General features: G+C 30.7%; 1 protein-coding gene across 4 annotated transcripts in view; it reads right to left on the bottom strand.

Annotated features, from left to right (window-relative positions):
* The window catches only part of LOC100161209 (potassium voltage-gated channel subfamily KQT member 1), a 263780-nt gene that overhangs the window by 134623 nt on the left and 105222 nt on the right, over positions 1-23935 (bottom strand). For all 4 annotated transcript variants that reach the window (XM_029487960.1, XM_016803745.2, XM_029487961.1 and 1 more), the window contains one exon: positions 22749-22917. In XM_029487960.1, coding sequence (XP_029343820.1) covers positions 22749-22917 — 169 coding nt within the window. The remainder of the gene's footprint in view (positions 1-22748; positions 22918-23935) is intronic.

Here is a 23935-nt window from a genome sequence, read left to right as displayed (position 1 = left end):
ATATTCAAAATCGCCTCGATCATTCCCTATTAAACTTGTTGATCAATCATAATCCATTTTCAAAATAAAAATCTGTCCAACCAAATTCTTCCAGTTTTGTCTAGCTTATTGGTCCAAAAGTCACTTTTTTTCATCTGCTGGAGCCCCATTAATTCACTTAAAATCAAATTTAAAGGTAAAAACATCAGCTTTTTTCTGTATTTTAAATTTCCACGATATTATGAACACTTTTAAATTGTAATATTTTATATAAAATGCAATTTTAGAAGCCTTATAAGAGCGATTGCTAAATGAAGACACTTATACTATACTAGCCGACCCGTCACAGCTTCGCCCGTGATTGGTTGTTTATTTTGCCTTCGGAAGATGATAATTTCTTATTCAAATTTTATCATTTAATGTGATCGGCAAGGATAATGAAAAACGGTTAATGAAAACGTATTGAAATGTTTCTAGAGGTATTAATGGTAAATATATTTTTATAGCAGAACCTGTGTACTACGTTGCCCGTAAAAAATTGCAACTCTTAAAAAAATTATGATTCTTCAACTACTATTGGGTGCAACTTACTGCATTAAGTACAACTCAGCCACCCTGGTAGACAATCCGACCACGTTGGATCGTGGACAAAGGGCAACTCTTTCACCTATTGATAGGCAATGTTCAATAATTCGATTTGATGCAAACTTGTACCTGATTTGTCCAAATAACCAAAAGCTACCGATAATAAATCAACACTTATTTCTACTGTTAACTGTAACCAATGGCAACTTAAATAAAAATAAAATGTCCAATGTGAACCTCAATGTCTCCGTTTGAGAACCTCTTTAAAATACGAATTTTGGAAAATCCTTTCTTATTGCACGGTGAAAGTATTTGAAGAACCTCTATTTCAAATTTCAAGTTCGTACGTTGCGTAGTTTTTGAGTTACACCGATCAGTGACTAAGTGGTATTTAGATTTTATATGTATAGATATATACAATTTGTAACTTTGACAGGTATCTGCTGATGCGTATTACTCCGAGATACTGCCTGATAATGAGTTTATAATAATACGATTATCTATAATATTATATATAGTATGAGTAGGTACACAGCTGCTAAACTGTGAGTAAATGGTCGACGGAAAAATATAATACTTACCTACAGCGCCGTGTCTTGAACCATATTAACTAATATATAAAATCAGAAGTTGTATACAGTTGGAAGCGTGACGTGCGGCCTTGGACTTTTAAAAGTGGACTCGGTCCACCGTCCCGGAGCGTTGGAAAAGTTACAGTGATAAAATCAAAGTTTTCACCACATGTCACAACTTCCGAACACGAACGACGAGCGGGTTCGACGGATATAACTCGATGCTCGCGCGGTATTCCGGCTGATGAACTCCACCACCACCGCACGACGATGACACGTCACGATAATATGTTATAAACAAATATAATACATATACGAACCACATAATGCGAATAGCATTGACGTATAGTGCATCGTTTCGTCCACAGTATAATATATATATATAGGTATATATATATATATATATGTAATACTGTCGTTTGAACGGCAAAATCACCAACTCTTCTTGCCGTTCCTCAGGCGGAGCTATAGACGTATTCATGTGAACTCTCCCACGTGGCACTTAGACGAAATAATAAAAATTACGGTTTAAAATAATTATTAACATCGTTCGCTTCCACGGCGGCGGCGAACGACTGCGAAATGAAAAAAAATTCACAATAACGCGCTAGGGGAAAAACCGCACGCCCAACATATTGGTTCGACGAGTATGCTCAGTAGTTTCTTCACCCAGGTCCTCACCCAGGCCCTCACCCAGGTCATATATTTTCATCCTTAGATTATGCTTTCATTCGAATTCTGATTTTTTGAATATTCTAAAGTACGCTTAAATGCCGAAATATTTTCAAACGCATAGATTTTCAGCTATTTCTAGGGAGTGTACTGTGACTATATAAACATGTTTTAAAATAAAAAAATTAACTTTTACTGTGAATTTACAGCTGATTTTTTTGAGGAAAATCTTGATGTATACAATTGTTGAATTATCTGAATACAAGTACGACATTATTAAATGCTGACTGACAAAACAAATTGCAAGGCCTTTCACCAATATGAACTATAATATAACATTCAGTTCTCCATAATCGACGACATCTAATACTAGACTCCGTATGAGTGTTGTACGACTATGACACAACCATCCACTAATAAAAAATGTATTATCTGACATACTGTGTAAGTATTATTGTTTGGTAAGCCTTTAGTAGATAGTAAAACTTTAACCTAACTGAAACTGAGTTCTATTGTTATTTCAATTAAATAATATGATATCCTATCTACCAACTTCTAGGAACTACGGCAAATTTATCCATAAGGTTCAACTACCTTCTCTGGACTTAACTCTCTGGTCACACTATAGCAATATTGTAAAAACTCTTTGAATAAATGCATGTTTAAATAATAAAATGGAGATGAACTAGCAGAAATCGCTCTGTATAGCTGATTTAAGTGGTGTGTCACATGTGGGAGTTAAGTCTTACATTATAATATTATATACGAACAATCATGTCCCTCATACAATGTTATACTGAGTTATACATGTACAATATTTTCGTATTTTACATGTCATATTCGTCGTAAACATTTGAATGACGGAGATGTATAAACTAAAAAGAAGTATATTATTATAAACGCAAATTATACTATAATTAATATTATACTCGATAATAACTAATTAACTAAAAGTATGTATCATGTGTGGATATTTTGTTAGATGGGTGTGAGATTTTTATAAAACTTCTGGTCGAATCATTAATTCTACTACTACAACTGTAGTAACAACATTTCTATCCCCAAGGACCATTCGAGTGTACCTATATACGCCTTATTTTCTTCCATTTTTGAAAATCATATTCACATTATTATACTTTCTTTTGCATGTTTAATGTGATTTACTCGATCTATAACGTTATAATTTTTCGACTTTTCACGATTGTTTTGATTTCCCCGGAGCTCATTTTCTTCTTACTATTCCTTATAAGTTACAAATAATTTATGACACATCGTTATGCCATTCATTTTTACATCCAAGATTTCATTGTTTCTAGTAATGCCTTTTGTTTCCGTACACGCAATGTTGAGTTGAATATTAACATTAAAATAAAAATAAAAGTATCAAATGTATTGAAGTTTAACACGGTTTCATTAAAATATGATTTATTATAAATTATATGGTTCCATTAGGCCATTCCTATACCATTAAAAAATGATTTTGTAAAACACGAATAATACTGTTCTCAGTGTTTTTTTTTTATAACGTATAATATAATCTTAACCATTTATAATATTCATATTCTAAAATTTAGCACAATGAACAAGTCGGATGTAAGACATAAGATAACGCTATTATTTCAATTTTAATCGTAATTCCATTTTTTCTCATAAAAAAAAAGTTATACATAATCTATAGTTGGCTTTTAAAAAATATTTTGATTACCTTCCACAGAATCTTATAAAAATATCTTATCCTATCTTATATTTTTCAAATTATATTATGTTTGTAAACAACAAGTGAATTTGCCTATTGAAGTTGAAATATTATTTTGTCAGCTGTAAATCCCGAGAAATAAAACATAAAAGGCTGAAATTAGATAAACTTCTAAGAAATAAAGAATATACAAATTCAGTGAAGTAAGATAGAATTTCACACTCGAATAATGTAGAAAAGTTCTCGAACTAACACACACGTATATACGAGTTTAAACATTTTTCAAGATTTATAAATATTTGAATAGGTACGCGTTTGCTTCTTTGTATCAACGACTAAACTCGTTACCTCACAAACGCTTCACTTTTTACTTTAACTATTTTATTTATTTTTTCCAAACCCTTTTTTTTTATTGTTATCGCGCGCTATTTCACCGTTATTTGTCTTTTAAAACTTATTTCGTGTCTAATTTACTTGTCATTACTTGTATTATTGTACCCATATTTGAAGTTCCATCCATCACTATACTATATGCTATGACATATGTAGTGACAATACAGTTTAATTTGTGTTTACGTATTTTAAAGGAACGTGATTTATTATTTCGGTCACACTGAATACTGATGAATTAAAAATAATCCAATATGTAAAGTTTTAAATAATGAGTACTTCTAAAATATATTATTTCATGAGAACAGTCAATAATGTAATAATCTTAGCAGTTAAAATCGAAAAATGTCGAGTCGGCCCATGCAACTGTCTTTATGTGTTAAACAAAATATTGTTGTTACTTGCACAATTATTGTACAATGTTTACCGATTGTTGTTTCATATTCTATTTAATATGATATTATGTAAAATAATTGTGTAGCACAGCGTGCGCTACGGACATTATTAACAGTGTAATTTTAGATTTTATTACTGCATAAAAGCGCTTTTTATTTTAAAACAATTTACATACCTACCTATATACTTTTATAATATTCACGAATACTTTTTCGTATTATCCCCATTCTTTTGTTTTTCGCATATAAAATATTAAAATATGCCCATAACACATTTTTCCTCCTCTCACTTTATACCTACCTACTCGGTAAAAATTAATATGTAGGTATATACTATCTATACATTATGCAATAATATACATTTTATATACGCTCATATATTTGTTTAAATGTTTACTATAAAAACATATAAAATAACATAATAATATGTGCTCGAGTGTAGAATTCACAATGCTTTTATTTACCATATAAAAAATTTGAATTAAAATGTATTTAAAGCCGTTATGTGTGCGTAGCGTGCAGTCTAGAAGTCCAGAGTTAAATCTCGAGTTATGAATACTCTTTTCAAATATGGTCGGTATTTTGTTTGAGACTTAAAGCTGTTTAAGCCCCGGCAAAATGCTCAACCTGGTCTGAGTCTGTGTGTGAGTGCGTGTGTACTCCGCCAAAATTACAAGTTATCCGGTCCTGCGCGTGCGCAGTCAACGGACTCATTGTACTCTGCTTCTTTTGTGTGTTTAATTTAAACTATTGTCCTGGGTATACCAACTTTCATCGTATACCTCTATTCCTGCACAACCACTCTCATGTCGAAATCTCGATGTATCCATCATCGTGCACCGATCACATTTGATTTGTGATAGTTAATTTTCTGAATATTTTCTCAATTACGACGATTTACGCGATTTCACCAACGCACCGATCAAGTTATAATAATATTATCATACGAACTCAGAACAACGAAATAATCGATAACTGTCGTCAAAAGCTCGTTGGATATATATATGTATGTATTATTATGATAACGCGTTAATGGGCATTCTGCATCACTGCGGAATACAACGAGGTACATTAAAAATCTTGTCTCGTTCAAAACAAATGAATACATATAGTCGAAATTATCACGAAAAGGACTTAGAATAGTAACTTGTGTCGGGAGTTTCGACAATAAAGAGCAACCGACCAATTCCACCCAAATACAGGTCACTTGTAACTTACCCTTGCTTGGAGAGGTTCGTATAAACTTCATTCGAAAATCCCTGTTGCGCAACATATCAAATTCGCCACGACATTCGACTTTATAAGAGACATAATAAATATTCAGCAGCGTGCCAGCGTATATGATATTATATTCGGTGGACGGTGACTTATTTCTATATTATTTTTTCACTGCTAGTTTTTTTTTCAGGTTATTATATTTAGCCTCAAACTTAAGCATGTTGGTCATTTCTAACTGAAGTAAGGTCTATATTAGTTTCTGAATTTCATCACTGATGCCACTCTTCGTCCGAGGAGCTAAAATGTAGCCATACAGATATAACATTATTATGTCACCGGAAATATAGACGTCATGAACAATCGCATATAGATTTTCGAGGTAGTGGCACAAAAGTTCTCGAGGGTTAGGTCAAACGTATAGTCACAGCGTGTGTGTGTGTGTGGTGAAGGTGAAGGTGTTCATTCACGCTAACGCATATAATATCTTATCCTTTACATACAATATAGTATAATATTTTATGATGTATAGAACCAGGACTTACATTTAAATACATATTTTGTATAGAGTACAATATTTTCCAAAATTGAAAATGAGGGGTAGGTACGTATCAATAGATTCTGAATAAAACTGGGTAAGTTCAATATTGAGTATTTTTTACATATTTTGTATTAGGTACCTAGTTATGTTTTTACTTTTTACGTAATTCAATAATTTCATACATACAATTTTAAAAACTTTTATTTTAAATAAAAACATCATACTGAATAAAACTAATTTATGTTCATCGATTTTCCAGGGGGGTTTTAACTTTGCAGTTTGTATCACATTTGATTATTGAGGTTCCACCATTTTTTCACGAAAAGAATAATATTTTGTATTTTTTGACAACAATAAACGGTAAAAATCTATACTTTTAATATATTTTAAATGTTTCAAGTATATAAACCATTAACAAATATTTAATTCTTACTACTACATATTTTACACTTTTTATTACAAATTGCTAATTTTTGTATTAAGTATATATTTACACATTTTGAACAGTAAATTTATACCTATAATACATAAATATTATATATATACTCTACATTGCATTATATACTATACAGTGGTGAAACGAAAAGAATTTCGAAGAGTTTGATGTTGGGTTGGGTTTGGTTGGGTATACGTGGGGGTGTGATGGGAAATGTATTATATACATTGAACGGCAATAGGGAACACGCGAAAAAAAGGAATGAGAATTTTACAATAGTCACTTATATATTTACCCACCCACACCGGCCCAACACGTGCACACTCCGTGCGATCACTACCCACACCAGTACCCATGCGCGTCGTCGTCTCGAAATATTATTTTTGTATACCTAAACACGATAAAAGTCGTTCAATCGCGTATTGAACGTACGAATGGAATTTAGTTTTCACGATTTTTATATAATATGATATGAATATAAATATATATTATATTATGTAACACAAATGCATATAGGTAGGTAACTATATTATATATTATATACACCTAGGTATATAATATATATATATATATATATATATATCACATATAACACTCAAAAGGTTAGGTTGAATGTATTTATGTATAGCCGTATCAAATATGATTTAAAAAATATCAAGACGACAAAATGCGTGAAACGATACTTTTTTTTATATAAAGACTCCAGTAAATGAGTCTCTTTCTAAATGCAAAATCCGCCGTTTGGCGGGATAAAGATTATCTGTTCCGAACAGCGAAGACTAGAAAAAACAAATAATTCGCATAATGCTTTAACTTTATTCTTGTAATATTATTATTAATTAAGATTGACAATTATACACATTTTTGTTCTTCTGATTTATATGCGTAGATATCTCGAGTTTCTTGTGCAGATAATATACTATAAAGTATAGAACTAATAATATTCAGAATATTCTTCTTTGCTTTAAAACGTAACACTTGCCGGAAGGCTGTAACAAAGCTTCAATGCCGAAATTGACTTTATTTTGAAAAATCGACAGGTTGTATAATGTATTCCTATCGTAAAATGTTATACCGATGCGTTGTTACAACTGCAAGTTTAAACGAAAATATTTTTACAAGCACATTTAAAAAAAATTCTCATTCATTTTAATCTCGTTTACTTTACTAGTATTCTTAACAAATTTTATTACTAATAAAAGAAAACGATATAAAAAAATTTTTATACGGCTATTTCTGATAAAAAGTATTCGCATGTAAAGAAAAAACATTAAAACTTTAAGCGATCATTTTTTCGAAGCCAAACAACTTACAAAATTTCAATGTTTTTTTATCAGATACTAAAATAATAATGGATTACAATGCACTTACCTGAAGTAGAAAAAAATATGGACATACTTAAATTAATGAAAAATTAAAATAATAATAATAACAAGTAATAAAACAAAAATATAAACGAATTAAATGTATTATTCCAATTTCCGATACATTCCAAAAATGTTTTGAATTTCATATTATTTTCAGTACAAATTTAAAAAAACAATTTAATAATTCTATGTTCATTGTTCATAATATCATGTATTTATAATTTACAAAATTCCATACAGGTTTTAGGGTTGAATTCCTTCGATAGAAAATAATATTCATCAGATTTAATGAAATCGTAAAGCATAATTACCTATTGTAAATGTTTTTAATTTATAAGTATCTGAAAAAAATAATAATGCATGATGTAATGTAGTATTTTTTAAATTCGGTACAATATTAATTAAACAAAAAAAAAATAATATTTAAAAAAATGTTGGTATGTAATATATGTATACCTATTGTTGATTTTTAATAACAACACTTTATAAAAACGTTTAATCTGATATATTATCCCACTTGAGTTCTTTAAGACTCAATGGTTCACCTGGTCAAAATACACTATAACACTGTAAATTGTGCAATTTAATTATTAAAAATAAACTATTAAACCATTTTTTTTGTTGCAAAGCTTCATTACATTTTTGGTGTCCAAGGATATTTGACCAACGAATAGCAAAGATATTATCCTAAGGTCATTTAATACTGACACTATTTCATGTATAATAATAATAATTATATAATTACATCACATGATGTTTAAAAACGCAAATTTATCTAATGTTATAATGCGTCATTATCAAACTTGTACATAAAATAATATAATGAATGTATGAGAATAAATTGTATGTCAAAAAATTATGATAATGTGGCTCATCTAGTTGTGTTGGCTGCAAAAATGCAACTTAAAATAACTATTAAGATATTTATATAAGTTACCATTCATGCTCATTTCGAATAATTGCATACAATGTATTCCATTTTAATGTAATAATAATAATAATAATAAATAACTTAATTGCAACAATAACTTACTTATCTTTAGATATTTCAACAGAATATTATAAATACATTTATAAAATAAGAATGTTTAAAAATTAACGGTATTGCAGCACCTCCAAAAACCATAGCTTGTGCTGGGAGAGCAAATTGTAAAACGTATATGAATAGCATATAAATTCGCCGTCTCATAGCATGATTGTATTCATTAATGATTATATTTTATACGCTTTATATAAAAAATAATTGCCTGTTTCGGAAGGTTTTATTCGAAATGTAATTTTTTCACGAAAAAGAAGTCGTCGGGAAAAATAAGGAATCGGTCATAAAATTTGTACCACTTGACATTTACCTTTCAATGATTTGGCAGTAGGCTGTGTTTTGAACTGTAAACTGATAGCAATTATCGGTCTTTCCTACAAGCCTAACTTACTATGTTCACACTGACGCCAATCGGAACTCAAATAACACACTGCGTAAGTCTTAGAAAAAAAAAACTTTCCAAGAATAATAATATGGGTTCATTGAATATTTCCTTGTTTTAATAACGCTCACCACATGTCAAAACAACGACAACTGTATTATATGGAGAGTATACAATATTTCTATCAAATTTCGACCAAAAACGTCGACCGATGATTGTTTGCAGCTGCAGCTTGAGAGTTAGTTGGTTGTTTATTTTATGTGTTTTTTTGATATTTTCTTCGGGGAGAGGAAGATGGGTTATATTATACGAATCATTCGGGAATAATAAAGAAAACTTCCGTCAAACAATAGATAAATAAAACACGTGACGGAAACCGTTTTTTGAGTAAATCCACATACACGCGAGCGCGAGTACAAAGTGTTTGGACGTGATAAAACACAACCGCAAATGGTCGGCAATGGGTTTTTATGAACGAGCCATCAACGTCAAAATGAAAATAGGACGGAAGGACATCGACGGCGATGGTTACATTGGACTTGTGTTGTATGGGAGGTGTAGGGGCCGCCGCCCGCATTAAAGACGAAATGGGACGTTTTCTTAAAACCTGTGTTTCTGGGCGGAAACGTGCCGTGAGCATCGGGAAGAGAGGAGGAGGGAGGGGTATTGAGGCGATGGTTAGGGGTGGTGTCGGCGGCAGGCGGTTAGGGTAAAAAAAGAGAAGGCTTGCGGCCATAGATATAATATAAATGGCACGCGGACGATGACGACGAAACGGTGTTGGAACAAAGATTGTACCGTTGGGCCGTAAGCGACGGCGGCGGCAGAAGCCCGTTGGGAATCTGTCGGAAACTATAAAGAACCCGTTGTCATAGCCATTTTTATATATATATTATTTTTGCTACGATTTTTTTATATGGTTTATTTCTCTTCTTCTTCTCCTCCTTCTTCTTCGCTTTTTATATTTTGTTACTTAACGACCGTGACCCGAATTATTCACAACGACCGTTTTACACATTATATATATTATAATATATATACACGAAATTGACGAAAAAAGGCTGGGTAAAATGAAAATATTAACTGTAATCGAGAATCCTCAGGCTCACTCTAGTCGTTCCATAGTAATGCATGATGGAAACGCACTAGAAATGGAACATAATATTATAGTCATAAAGGCACTTATCTTTTTATGTAACATAAAATGTGTTAAATCAGAGAGTAAGAGTATTTACCGATATTCGCCTGCAAATGAGAGAATTATTGTGCATTTATAGTCAATCACGTTAATTACCTTATGATATAAATAATAAATATATAACGACAAACTTTAGATTTTTAAAAAAAAAAAAATGTTTTTTTTTCAGTGTCAAATCTAACGTAATATAGTCATATATTTTTTTTTCAAAGAATAAAAAACCAAAGCTGGTTAACCACCATCTTACATTTATTTATTTATACTTAATCAGATAATTTGTCTTTGTTTAGATATAATCTTTTTTTATAACGAATTGAAAATGAAACACATTTAAAAGTGTATCAAAATTTTAACTACAAAAGTACAAAAATTACTTGAAATTAATTCACACTATTTTTAACAAGCTAACTTTAGATTACATTATAGTTTATAAGTTATGATGATTCAGATAAATGTTAATTAGTAAGACATTTTTATTTTTAAAAGATATAAACGACCTGTACCCTAGGGCACAATAGAGTATCTGATAAGTGAATATAAATGCCATATACAATTGCTTGATAGAAGAATCCACTAGTGGTACCACCTTTAAATTATAGTTACAACTAAATATTTTTTTATTTTTTTTTAGTTGAAAATATCCATGAATAATTTAAATTAATTGCGTTGGTTTAAGACGCATTATTTTTATATAAAATGTATTGTAAAATATTCTATTGTGCGATATTTTTCACAACATGAGTACTAAGGTATGCACATTTTATAATATGTAAGTACCTAGAATAATTGTTATATTTGTTAAACGAACTAGAATAGTACATAAATCTAATTACGAACGATATATTAATTATCTCTAAAAAAATAATCATTGACAATAGGTATAAGCCAACTGGCTTTATATGTCATTATAAAGGTTAACTCATTGTTCCCTCATTGTTTTGAAGTATTATTAGTTGAGAGAATGGATGGATTTGTCTCTTCGTGTGTAAATCCAATTCTATTTCCTATAATTGTCACCGGTACTTCATTTTTTTTTTTAAATACTTACAAATATACTTCAGGGAACAACGGAAAATTCATGTGTAAATTGCTATTACTAAAAAAATAAACTCTACGAGAGGCGAACGCCATTAAAAATGTAAGCATATGAATGAATAACAGTAGGTTCTCATACTCGAAATGGTTATTTATTAACTATATAGTATAGCACTTCGTGTAAATGACAAATGTGTAGGTAAACCAATATTTGTTTAAAGTTGATACAGATATCGTAACTATAAATTGTTTAGGTTCATAATATTACATAAATTGTACTACGTAACATATAATAATATAACCAATGCTGGATAATTTTACACTAACTTATTAGTTATTTGATATGTTATTATCTGAATATTAAATTCACGTGAGACTTGAATAAATAAATAATGATATCAAAATCTAAATCCAAACGATTATCGTTGGTTAGGCACTTAATTGAAATTTCACCGATGTTCACCGAATCTTTCAATTAACAAAAAAAAAAAAAAAAAACAGTCGAATATTATAATTAAATTAATGAATTTGTACGTTATGAATAAACAAATATGTGATGTTCAATTTCCATGGCATACAAAATTTCATGCATAATTACTTTGCAGTTAGTCACAGAATGTGGAAAAAAATAACAGAAAAAAAAAGAAACTAGCAAATTAAAAACAAATATTTATAAAAATAAAAGGGGAGATGAGGTACTTCAGAAGTAGGTAGGTAAAAAACCAACAACACGAACGGAACATTCGAGTTTCGTGTTCCATTTGCTTAATTACTTGGGTGTAATTTTATTAATGATTTTTTTTCAAGCTAGCACCGATCCACCACTTCATATGGTTTCTTCGTTATTGGTAGGGTTTATTTTTATAATTTTTTATCAGCCGTTTAAAACCGAGTAGGTACGTAAACATATATGCATTTGGTCAAACATATGTTTCACACACGTACATTTGCTCGCCATCAACACAACTCTACTTGGCACCACCGCCGTCATCATCTGCCACCACCTCCTCCGCTTACACCTCTATATCGATATGATATTAAATATTATGGTCACACGTCGTCCACTTTACGCCACTGCAATAACAGAAAGTTTTTAGCATTTGTTTCAATTAAAAGCAAAACAACAATTAAATCCGGCCTACCGCAGTGGAATTCTGCGCAAAGTATGCGAATTAATGACACCGTCAATGTGATATTATAAAACCATTTTGCCGAGAGTCGTATTTAGTACCTATGGCGATGGGCTTCGAAGGGAAAAGTTTTAAGTTTGCAAAACGAACTGTTTTGACTAATCCGATAATTGCGCGTGACCCCGAAAAAGCGGGAAACGGTATACTAAACCTAATGGAATATGATGAAACATAACAGCAATAATATTTTTGTTAGACAAATTATCATATATATAAAAATATTTTTACGATGTGCCAATCTTTTACGTCAATATAACGGAAAACTAAAATACATATGTATATATATGTGTGTGTGCGTACGTACTATAATATATGTGTATAAAAAATTCCTCCAGTCCGTTGTCCGACCCATACAAATCAACTAATTATGCAAGGATCGAGAATACGTTTTGACATTTCGGTATATTAAATTATTTTTTGTGTTAAGTGAAAAATCATGCACCGCTGGTGTACACGTCATAATGATTAGTTAAACATCAACAAAAAAATATTGGGTAATATTATACTGTTATGAATGTAATTAATGTATTATTAAATAACGAAATACCTACAGCGATACTGTACTCGTATTTACATTAGTATCCAATGATTAATGACTTTTAATAAAGGGTGTAAAAAAAATAATAATGAATAAAAACCCACATAAAATGGGAACTTATTCTATTTTAAAATAGAAAATAAACATGTGGCTTGGCGTGGCACATTGGCTGCTACCAGTCGCGCCATACAACTGATAGTAAGTAACGCCCGCTGCTACTAGTTCCTGGATGGGTGACCACCCCGGTTCGTAGTAGTATAAACCTTGCCACACATACACGGTTGGCCTACCTACCGTAACAACCATAATAACACCTTACCGTGCCAACCTTACCAACCACCGTTCATAATCCCCTACAACAGCTTATGGCTATAGTCGCCGGGATTGAGTTCAATTTCAAAACATTTTTTTACCAATCAATAGGTAGGTAGTTGATTTTCGACGAATTTCCCGAGGCTCAATAGGCTAAATATAAAATTACAATCAAAGGTTTTAATTCATAGGCGTGCGCACGGGGGGGGGGGGGGCGATGGGCCGCGGCCCCTGGCTTTTTCTTTAATAAATACATAGATATCTATGCTATACTAGATAGCGAACATTTTTACATTTTACATGATAAAAGTAAAGCCAGTTTTAATCTCATACTCATACCTAATAATGGTATACGATAATAAAAGTTATTAATTAATCAGTTATCATCGACCAAATGATTTATTATTAAAACAGAATACTGTACTATCCGCTATATTTGCTAATGGGCTATTTTTTTTTTTATATCACATTGTATCTTTCAACTAGGTACTTTATTTATATATTTACGTTATTTCACAGTTATAACTTGTAGATAATATTAGGTTAGTTAAAATAGTAATTAGGTACAAATAACGAATATTTTAGACTTAAAAAAACAGAATATTCTTATTACCTACATTAAACTTTTACATATTATACCTAACTAGTAAATAAAATACTGTTATAATGAGTGAAAAGAAGATCATATAGCAAAATAGTAATCATTAAGGTCATTAAAGTTCACACTGTTTTTAAAAAATGAATTTTGTCCGGAGTGACCCGTAAAATGGGGTGACTTTGGACACATACCTACCTATTATGTTTCATTAAAAACCGATGTTATAATTACAACGGTTGACTTCAGACAATATAGATTTTTGAAAAAAATGTAATAAATTGAAATAAAAAACCCCATACATTTATCGCAAATACAACATAATTTATTTACTATTCTAAAAAAATAATTCTTTACTATTCTATAAACATGTCATCTTAAAATGTATTTTTTTCTTTTCTGTTTTTACTTATTGTGTTGTCATTTTTTTATAACTAACACCATCAACGACATTTTAAATATCATTAGGATTATAATTCTAATATACGGACGACCTCCTACATTGTTGAAATATTATCTGGGCATAGTTAATGTGTTGTCCGAAGTCACCCCACGTTTGGTAATAATTAAGACAATTTAATACTACAGTGTGAGATCAAGTAACTTAACAATTTGCACATATACCAATTAACACAGACAAGTTAACGAGTATAAGTTACCAAAAACCACAATCAAATATTTCTATTAGTTGTTGGCTACGTCAATGTAATTCTATAATTTAAAAATACAAAAATAAAATATTTTGTATTTAACTTCCATAACATATTCTATGACACCATTTATCATCAATAAATATTATTTTCTATGGAGATTATAAATTATAATAGATATTAATGTGCAGGAGTATCAATTTTCAACTTTTATATTAAACGTGTATTTTAAAATTATAGGATAACTAAAAAGACATGGTGTTGTCCAAATTCACTCCACAATGTCCGAAGTCACCCCCCTTTACGGTAGTCATTAGTACAAGAATCTTTGGTTCAGACATTTTTAAGGGCCCCTCTGTGGACAAAGTCTGCGCATGCATATGGGTTTTATAAATGTGATGGTGTAGACAGCTTATTATTGTTATCTACACTCTATCCAGCGAGAGAACACGCTTCGAACAAACGAAAATCGGTTCTTCTACGCATGCCCGCACTACATCCTTCTATATCGAAACCGGTCTCGATAGGAGGGTGGCGAGTAGGAATGAGCAGAATCAAGGTTAGACTGGACAGAGTATAGTTAGCATCATATAAATTCAATTGAACTATAAGTTTAAAATAACTATTGAATCGTAGTTTTCGGAACTTAGAGTATATTTTCGAGTCAAGTTATACCATCAGTAGTCGGTACGTTATAACATAAGTTCGTCGTCTTTTTGAAAATGCCTTAAAGCCCCAACTCTAATTGTTGAAGTTATACCACAGCATATACGCCATTAAATATACCGTTCTTGATCGACTTGATCAAAGTAGAAACTTTGTCAATACAAATGTTTTGTTTATACTAGAAATAAACCAAAATATCGTTATATAGACTGTACTTACATTAACATCTTATCACTGTTGCTTGCGCCTACTTTAAACTTGAGATACGCCTTAAACCAAATTGAATTGACATATCGCAATCCCGAAAACTATGTATGTAAACTCTACTTGAAGTTAAATATCTATATATAGGTGGAATCATCCAAATATGTAGGTATATAAATAGTTTTAAAGTTTGTAAAGTTTTAAAAACATTGTTATTATTAAATTTAGAAATTTGCTATTTAAATCGAGCGCTGATAAATAAACTCACTATAAAATATATTTTAAAAGCATAATGTAAGACGCGTATTATTAAAGAATTAACTGAAAATGTGTGATAATCGATAAAAAAAACTTTTTATACATTTCTAAGAAAATAATATTTATATAAATACGAGTAGATAGTATATAACTTTAAGTACCTACATAAAGTGAACATTTAACAAATGCATTTTTTCTTCTTACAGACAGCTGAAGTTGGGTACCTATCTCATAATATTTTCGTGTATAACTATAACCGTTTACTCGTTATGTTTCTGTTAATCTATAAATATCTAATAATAGTTGCATTGATTTAAACATAATAATTGTCTTTTAATTTGAAATTCAAACTTAATATAATTATATTATACATTTTATGATGTATATAGAATTAGTATGTATACATCTATAGGCTATAATGCCAGTCAGTTAAAAGTGATATTATGTAAAACTTATAAGTTCCTATAATAATATAATAACAATAATCCATGTCTCAATGCAGTTTATAACTTATACAGTTATTATAAAATTATTTTAGGGTGTTAGCACCATTAGCGTGTTTTAGTTTTATAGAAAACAAGTAATGAGGGTGTTAAATAATTACATTGGTATTAAAATTAATTAATTAAGTATAATATTTGACGTGAACAATACATTTAAAAGGTAATGTAAATGCAGTATAATTTTTGTTAAAACAATTCGAGGAATTTCAATATTGCCAAAAAAATTAATACTTGGCATTTAGAGAAATGAACAAAACTTCAAGTCTTTAATAACATTCTATTTAGGATAGCTATCAATATTTAAAATGTACCTATGTCACATCGCATGTTGGGACATTATTTGCGTGTCACAAATATAAATCAATAGAAGTATTAACATTTTGACAATACCTACACTGCTATATTAAAAAAAAAGGTTTAAAATAGCATACCTATTTTTACAGTAAACATAAATTAAATATAATTATAATATAATTAGATGATAAATATAAAAACAGTAATTATATGGTGTACCTACAATGTACATGAATGAACGTATGAATAAAATCAAAATTGTGGATTTTTCCATAATTTTTAATAATTGTCGTCGTTATTAAATATATAATATACTGTTGTTCAATTTTTATTTACTACAAAAAAACAAAATCGATTTTGTCAGAAACTGATGTTATGTTCATACTCCAGTTATCCGTAATTTTTTCCCTCGATTATTTTTAAAAGTATAAAATAGATCCAATTTTCTACCAGAAACCACCCTTAATATTTAATATTGAAGCATTTTTTTTCTGCTAGGTACTAGAAACCAAAGAAAACCACACATTATTTTTTAACTTATACATCCACCAGATCGTTCAGAATCTAAAATAATATATTAATAAATCATTAAATATTATATCCTAGTAAGTTCGTATTTCGATATTATAGGTATTTATAAATTATGGTATATTATGAGAATAACATGCGACCGGAATATTTAATTATTATGTTCTTGTGAAAAAAATTAAATAAACATATTACATTCTATTTTAAATTATTTTTGATATTATTTCATAATATTGAAAATGAATAAATACGTTTAAGTAATAAAAAAACGCGTTTGATCGTTATAAAGTTTGATTATTATTATTTACACACATATTAACATAATGACATCATAATACGTTCAAAGACAAAAACGATAAGAGGTATAATTTAATGAAAAGACGATGCTGTAGTGTATACAATTCGTTATTGGGACTTACTCATCTTCAACGATCGTGTTTATAATTAATAATTATATTCATCGTATAAGCATGTCATAATCGATAAACAGAAAGCGGTTTCACATAATTATTATAGCGGACGTGCATGAAACCTAAACACAAAAAGCAACCAGCACGAAGGTTGTGTAAAATATAAATACAAATAAATACCATATACCGAGTAACGTGCAGAAGATTGTATACTGCATGTACCAGGTAGCTCTGCCACTATTGGCGCTAAAGTGTTAGTCTATAATGCTATAATAATTGTATTTCTTTCACTCTCACACAGCCGCTGTCCACGTGTGAGCTCGTTCATGTATATTTTCACGTATATCCTGTAAACATCAGGATGTACACACAAGAGCATTTAGGGAGGTAAAACAAAAATGTTTCCGTTTATTGTTGTTGTTGTTATTATTAATATTTTGCCAAACAACAGAGAGGGAGAACACGGCACCGTCGGTTCGAGATGGCAGGAAAAATATTCGTTAGTCAGACCGTTTCCCGACAATCCGACAACTGGCCCCTTTCCACGCCCGTCCCTTGTGTCAGTTGCACGAAAAAAAAAAATAAAAAATACTCGCGAGTATATATGAACACGCAATATCTCGGTCTCATTTGCGTGCGACACGCCATAAAAATACGAACCAACAATAATAATAGTAATAAAACGAGTTGTAATCGTCTGTACCTACGCGGTTTTCCCGGGTCTCACAGTGGTGTAGTGCCCCAAATAATGTTGCCGAGCTTTCCGGGTATTTTTTGAAGGATATACCTACGCGTACATAACATATAAGAACGAGAAAATTACAGGGGATTTCCCCGGAGTGATGTTTTTTTGGGCGGCATCCATCCAGTGTATCACCTCCCCCCACATCGTTTTATATTTACCTTCGCAAAAAATCGTCATCTCAACCGCTTGCCCAACAACTATCATTCGAAAAAAAAACTCTGTCGTCTCACCGGTGACTACAAATCAGCCACAGTGGAACGGATGGTACGTTTTATTATTCCATAGTAACTTTGTGATGGAGGTGGGGGGTTGAATTAAGTTCTAGTTATTCCCCGGAGACCCTTGTTCCAATGTTCCAACGCCGGGCGTTCGACCCTCTTGCAAACACGTATATAGCAGTTGTATTGAAATATTCATCTAGAAGAAACGCGACACATATACATGATATTATTATAAATAATAATAAGTACCTGAGGGACGAGGTGGCCGAGCGGTCTAACGCGACGGCTGCGGCGCTGCCGGTCGTGGTTTCGATTCTCGGCCACCGGGTGGCATTTTTCTCTAGGCAAGTCACGGTGTCCGGAGAACAAGTGCCGCCATCCCCCATTCCGGGGCATGACAGAAACCTACAGGTGCCCCATTCGAAATTCTGCCAAAATACACCCACGTGTAACACCCCTATTGTTCTAAACCTACAGTACCTCCCCTCTCCCAATGGCCCAAGTTGCCGCGGGATAAAAATTATAAAAAAAAATAAATAAATAAAAAAAATAAGTATCTACAATGGCAAAAGCAACATCGCGACCACGAAAGAGTGAAATATAATAATATCATATCATATATTATATAATATTATGAAATTATGTTGTTAAATATTTTCAAAACCGATCAGTTTGTTTTATGATTCTTTCAAGTAGACACATTTTTAAACGTATTGAAAACGCTACTTCTGCGAGCGAAAGTTGTGCGATGATGAAATTGAAAAGTGGCCCTAAGTGGCACGTGTATGTATGGTATTTAAATACAGCCCACTGTAAAATCTGTAAACCGGGATAGTGCGGAGATGAGGGAAGACAATACATAAGTAGGATATCTGTGGTATACTATGGTCAATAGGTAGATTATAAATTATAGGTATTAAAAATACAAAACAATATCTTATTATAGCTTGTAAGATATCGAGTATCAAAGAGATGGTGGACATTTAGATTGTTTGATATCGCGTTGCCTCCAGTGAGTATATGATAATCGGCTGTATAGAAAACACGTGAATTTCTTTTGCTTCCTATAATATCTTTCTGCACGCGGACAGACGTGACGTTGGTATAAGTTGTACGATTCTTTTTGCCGGTCACGTAGCGCTTATATACGTAGCGAGTCCGTTTACTAAGATCGTCGGATGTCCCCACCCTAAGACATCCGGGTTAACTATTAACAGAATACCTACCTAGCCATATAATAATAAAAATGTTGCAAGAGGAATTCCGAGAAATTCGGTCCAGGACTCAGCTGCAATGGCGGTGCAGGGCTCTAATGAAACAGCAGCTGGCCGGCACAGCGTAATATGACTGCCACCGAGAATTAATGAAGATTGACGGACGGCATTCGGACCCGGGACATTCATTAGCGTCCGTTACGATTTATAATGCAGTGAAAATAACGATTTTTCCGCTGTTGTTTGCAATTTCAATGCGGGTGATCGAGCTTAAATATGAAAATAAATTGTATATGAAATAATTATTCTATGATAATATGGTTAAAATGCATTGAAAACATACGACGCACGACGTGACATTAATTTAACCGTAATATTGAATAAATAAATAAGTTCTTGTTTAAAACTATCAATCCACCGCTGACTATTAAATATATTTATAAAAATTATTATTATTTGAATTTAAAAACCAATACTTTTTTTATATAATGAGAAAGTCCAGTAACAAAACTCAATATAAATAACTAATTTAATTTATGTTGACACCTAATCATAAAATATAATTATCATGTTATATTATCGAATATATTATGCAAACGAAATAATAAATTATAGTTCATCAACTATAATAGATACGTATACGTCATATACTATATATGTATGCTCATTGCTCACAAGTAATAACTCATTTTAAATGAGCAACACTAGTAATGTTTTAAACAAACCGACGTTTGATATGGGTTCCCTAAGTTTCAGTTTAGATGCTTGACGACGAATGGTCTGCAGAAACGTATAATAAGTCACTAGTTTACTGTAAATTGTAATATTAGTATGAATACATTACATTAACCAAGTACTGTCTAAGCTAATAACTTTCGGTCAAAAGAACAATATTCACAAGCTATTATAAATAAAGCTTTGTTTAACAAACTTGCTTTTAGATTTCCTAAAAAAAAAAAAAAAAATCGTGTTTCTGTACTCAAAGTTTTTTATACAAATCATATTTCTATAATAATAGTAAACTTTTTAAGTATAAAAATCACAAATATAATTATTTTATGAATATTTATCATTATTAATTTTTATTTGATAATGTTTTGAATTGATACCGGAAAACTATTACTTAAACGTCTTAAACGCTATTTTATACATCAATCATCATAATTAGCATTTATATCGCTTTACAGAAAAATACAATATAAAGTATTTAATTATCATCAGACTTCACATTCAACTAAGTAAAAAGTTTTAAATTATTTTGAGATAAATTATGTTATGGAACATGACAATAAAAAAAACTTTAAAATTACTTTAATAATCATTATTTTAATGTTAATCTGTAAGTGTATAGTCAAATTATGTTTTATTTACAAGTTTGGATTACGTGGTAATTAATATAGTACGTGTTCAAAATTGATATTACCTATTACGGGAATGTTATTACTGTTGTCCTTCGTAGTAAATTCTAACCATTAGATTACCAAAAATGTGGTACAAGATAACCTATAGTTATTTACACACTGTGCACGATATTTGAAAGTGTGTGGTCGATGATCAAATTGTCAATCGGACGCATTAATGTGCAAAACATTAGGTCAATCTCGTCAGTACGATTCGAATAACCGAATGATATAGCGTTAATATAATATTTTACAGGATAAATATTTCGTTGTGATAATTTTTCACCACGAGATCCTCGGGCATATGTAATATAAACAATACGAGTTATGTCAAATGAACATTAGTAATAAAAAGAAACCATTATTTTCATTTATAAAATATATGAATTGTCCAAATTTAAACTTTAACATTTCCGTCCAAAACGCTGGGAAAGCATTGTGATGATGAACACTGTGTAAAACGATTTACTCGTTTATTATTTCAACAAAACAATTTAATGATGATTAATTGTACATATTTTCAGTACATAATATTCGACTTTATAATATAATAAATGCTGAACGGTGGTATACGATAATATTATATTCTTAATAAAAGACCTTAAAAATAATGGTAAATTTAAACATAATCAGAAATCGAGTAAGAGGGTTAACGTGGTCTAAAATCCTCATACTGCAATTTCCGAGTTCCTCAGACAAATTTTCTTAGTAAGTAAGGTTCTGTTAATTTTTATTTTAACTCATTAGTTTTACATCCTAGAATTAAAAAAAAAATTATAAATAAAGCACATTGTTCATTTATTATTGCACCTAATAGAAATATTATGTTTTAATATTATTTTTCATATTTTATATTATATTTGTGTACTATTTCTATTTATAGCACAGTAGGTATTGTTTGTGATAAAGGATTCAAATATATTAAAATTATTGGGATTATCGGTGAGCGTGGGGGTACACTAATTTTTTTGTGAAGGTATATCCAAAAAAAATTAAGACTAACTTAATTAGTCTAAATTACCACCTGTGACCTTAAGACAATAAATTTGCTCATAATTCATAAATAGTTCAATGGTTACTTAGTAATTTAACCACGTGTGTTAAGTGTAATTTTTATTTTTACATTTTATTTTATTGTATTTTGGTCTCAAAACATTTTATAAACACATATTGAAATTTATTATACCTATACTGTTTCAAATATTTAATATTAAATATTAAAAACACATTTCAAACGCGGTCACTGCAGTAAAGAATTCATAAGAACGTACTTAACCACGTCATGTCGTACAGTATATACCGCGGTACATCCAGTGCGTTTAGCCACCGATGTACGTGAGTCGTCCTACAACACGACGGTTTTGCGAATCGTTGCGCAGTTTCTGTTTCCATTTTGTTCTCGATATGTGTAATAATAAGACGTCTAGTGTACTACATTAAATACCCGTGTAAATCATACATATAATATAGGCATATAGTAAATATTATTACAGTATAATGTCTGTCAGTTGTACTCACACGGTGAAGTGGTACACGAAGCATTTCCACCCGGACGGCCTCTCTAAAAAATTGTACACCTTCCCCTGAAACGTCGCCCCAGCTCGGCGGTGTTCCTTGCACAAGTAGCGGTTTTCCCAGGACGATCCCGTCCTCTCGGCAGCCACCAGCGTTCTCGGATCCGTGACACCTGATGATCAAAACATATATGGAAAACGTTAAATGTTTAGAACAGAAGTTTTGCGCATAGTTAGCGTACATTCTCTACGTACAGGTGGTTAAAAATAAAGACACCACAACAGTAATTATTATGTGATAGCTATATGATATGATATTATGCTGCTAACATAATATTATAATATGTGTAGTATATATATATTTCTATCGCGTCTACTGCAGCAGCGTATTAATTAAAGTCTACGACCGGCCATTAAATTGCATATACAGCTCAATATATAGGTAGGTAATATTAATAACGCTACGCGGTTACTCGTGCTAAAATTATGGTCACTTGCGTATATTATTAGGTCACAGACAGAAATTGTATGCTTAATATTATAATAATATTATTACACTCATGTTATGCGCACAACAATCTTGTTAATAGGATATAGGTACTTGAATACTTACACATACACTTGCATCTTGTCATACCTAATATATAATATATAAATAAGAATATACTACACTATTATTATATTTTATTCGTTCAACAAATATATAGGCGTACTGTTTAGCAGTAATTATTAGATAATAATTATAATTTATTTCGAGTATAAAAACCCAATAAACCTACATAATGTTTGTAATGCTTTAAATTTTTAACATATAACATAGATGTTATTATAGTATACTTTAACTTAATTTTTTTTTTTAATAACCTAACTAAAATAATTGTTTATACCAACTTGAAAATATTTGTACAATTCAAAGTCTCAATAATCAAAACTAAAAAAGTATTTGAAATAGGCACTTTTTCAATAATCTATAGGTACTCCTCTTAGATATAATAAATTAAATCAACAACATTTTTTTTGTAAAAGTATTTGAATAAATCATCATACTTAAATTGTTATGTTATTTAGTGTAAGTACCTATTCTCAAAAAATATGTTAAAATGGTATTTTTAACGAGACTGCATACAAACGGACAACGGTATTGGTTTAGGTAGGTAGGTACTTATGAGCATACCTTCAATATTAAGGGGA

This window comes from Acyrthosiphon pisum, chromosome A1 (assembly GCF_005508785.2).
Source record: "Acyrthosiphon pisum isolate AL4f chromosome A1, pea_aphid_22Mar2018_4r6ur, whole genome shotgun sequence".
Lineage (NCBI taxonomy): Eukaryota > Metazoa > Arthropoda > Insecta > Hemiptera > Aphididae > Acyrthosiphon > Acyrthosiphon pisum.
Note: the sequence above shows the minus strand (reverse complement) of the source record. Positions and strands in the feature narration are given on the sequence as shown.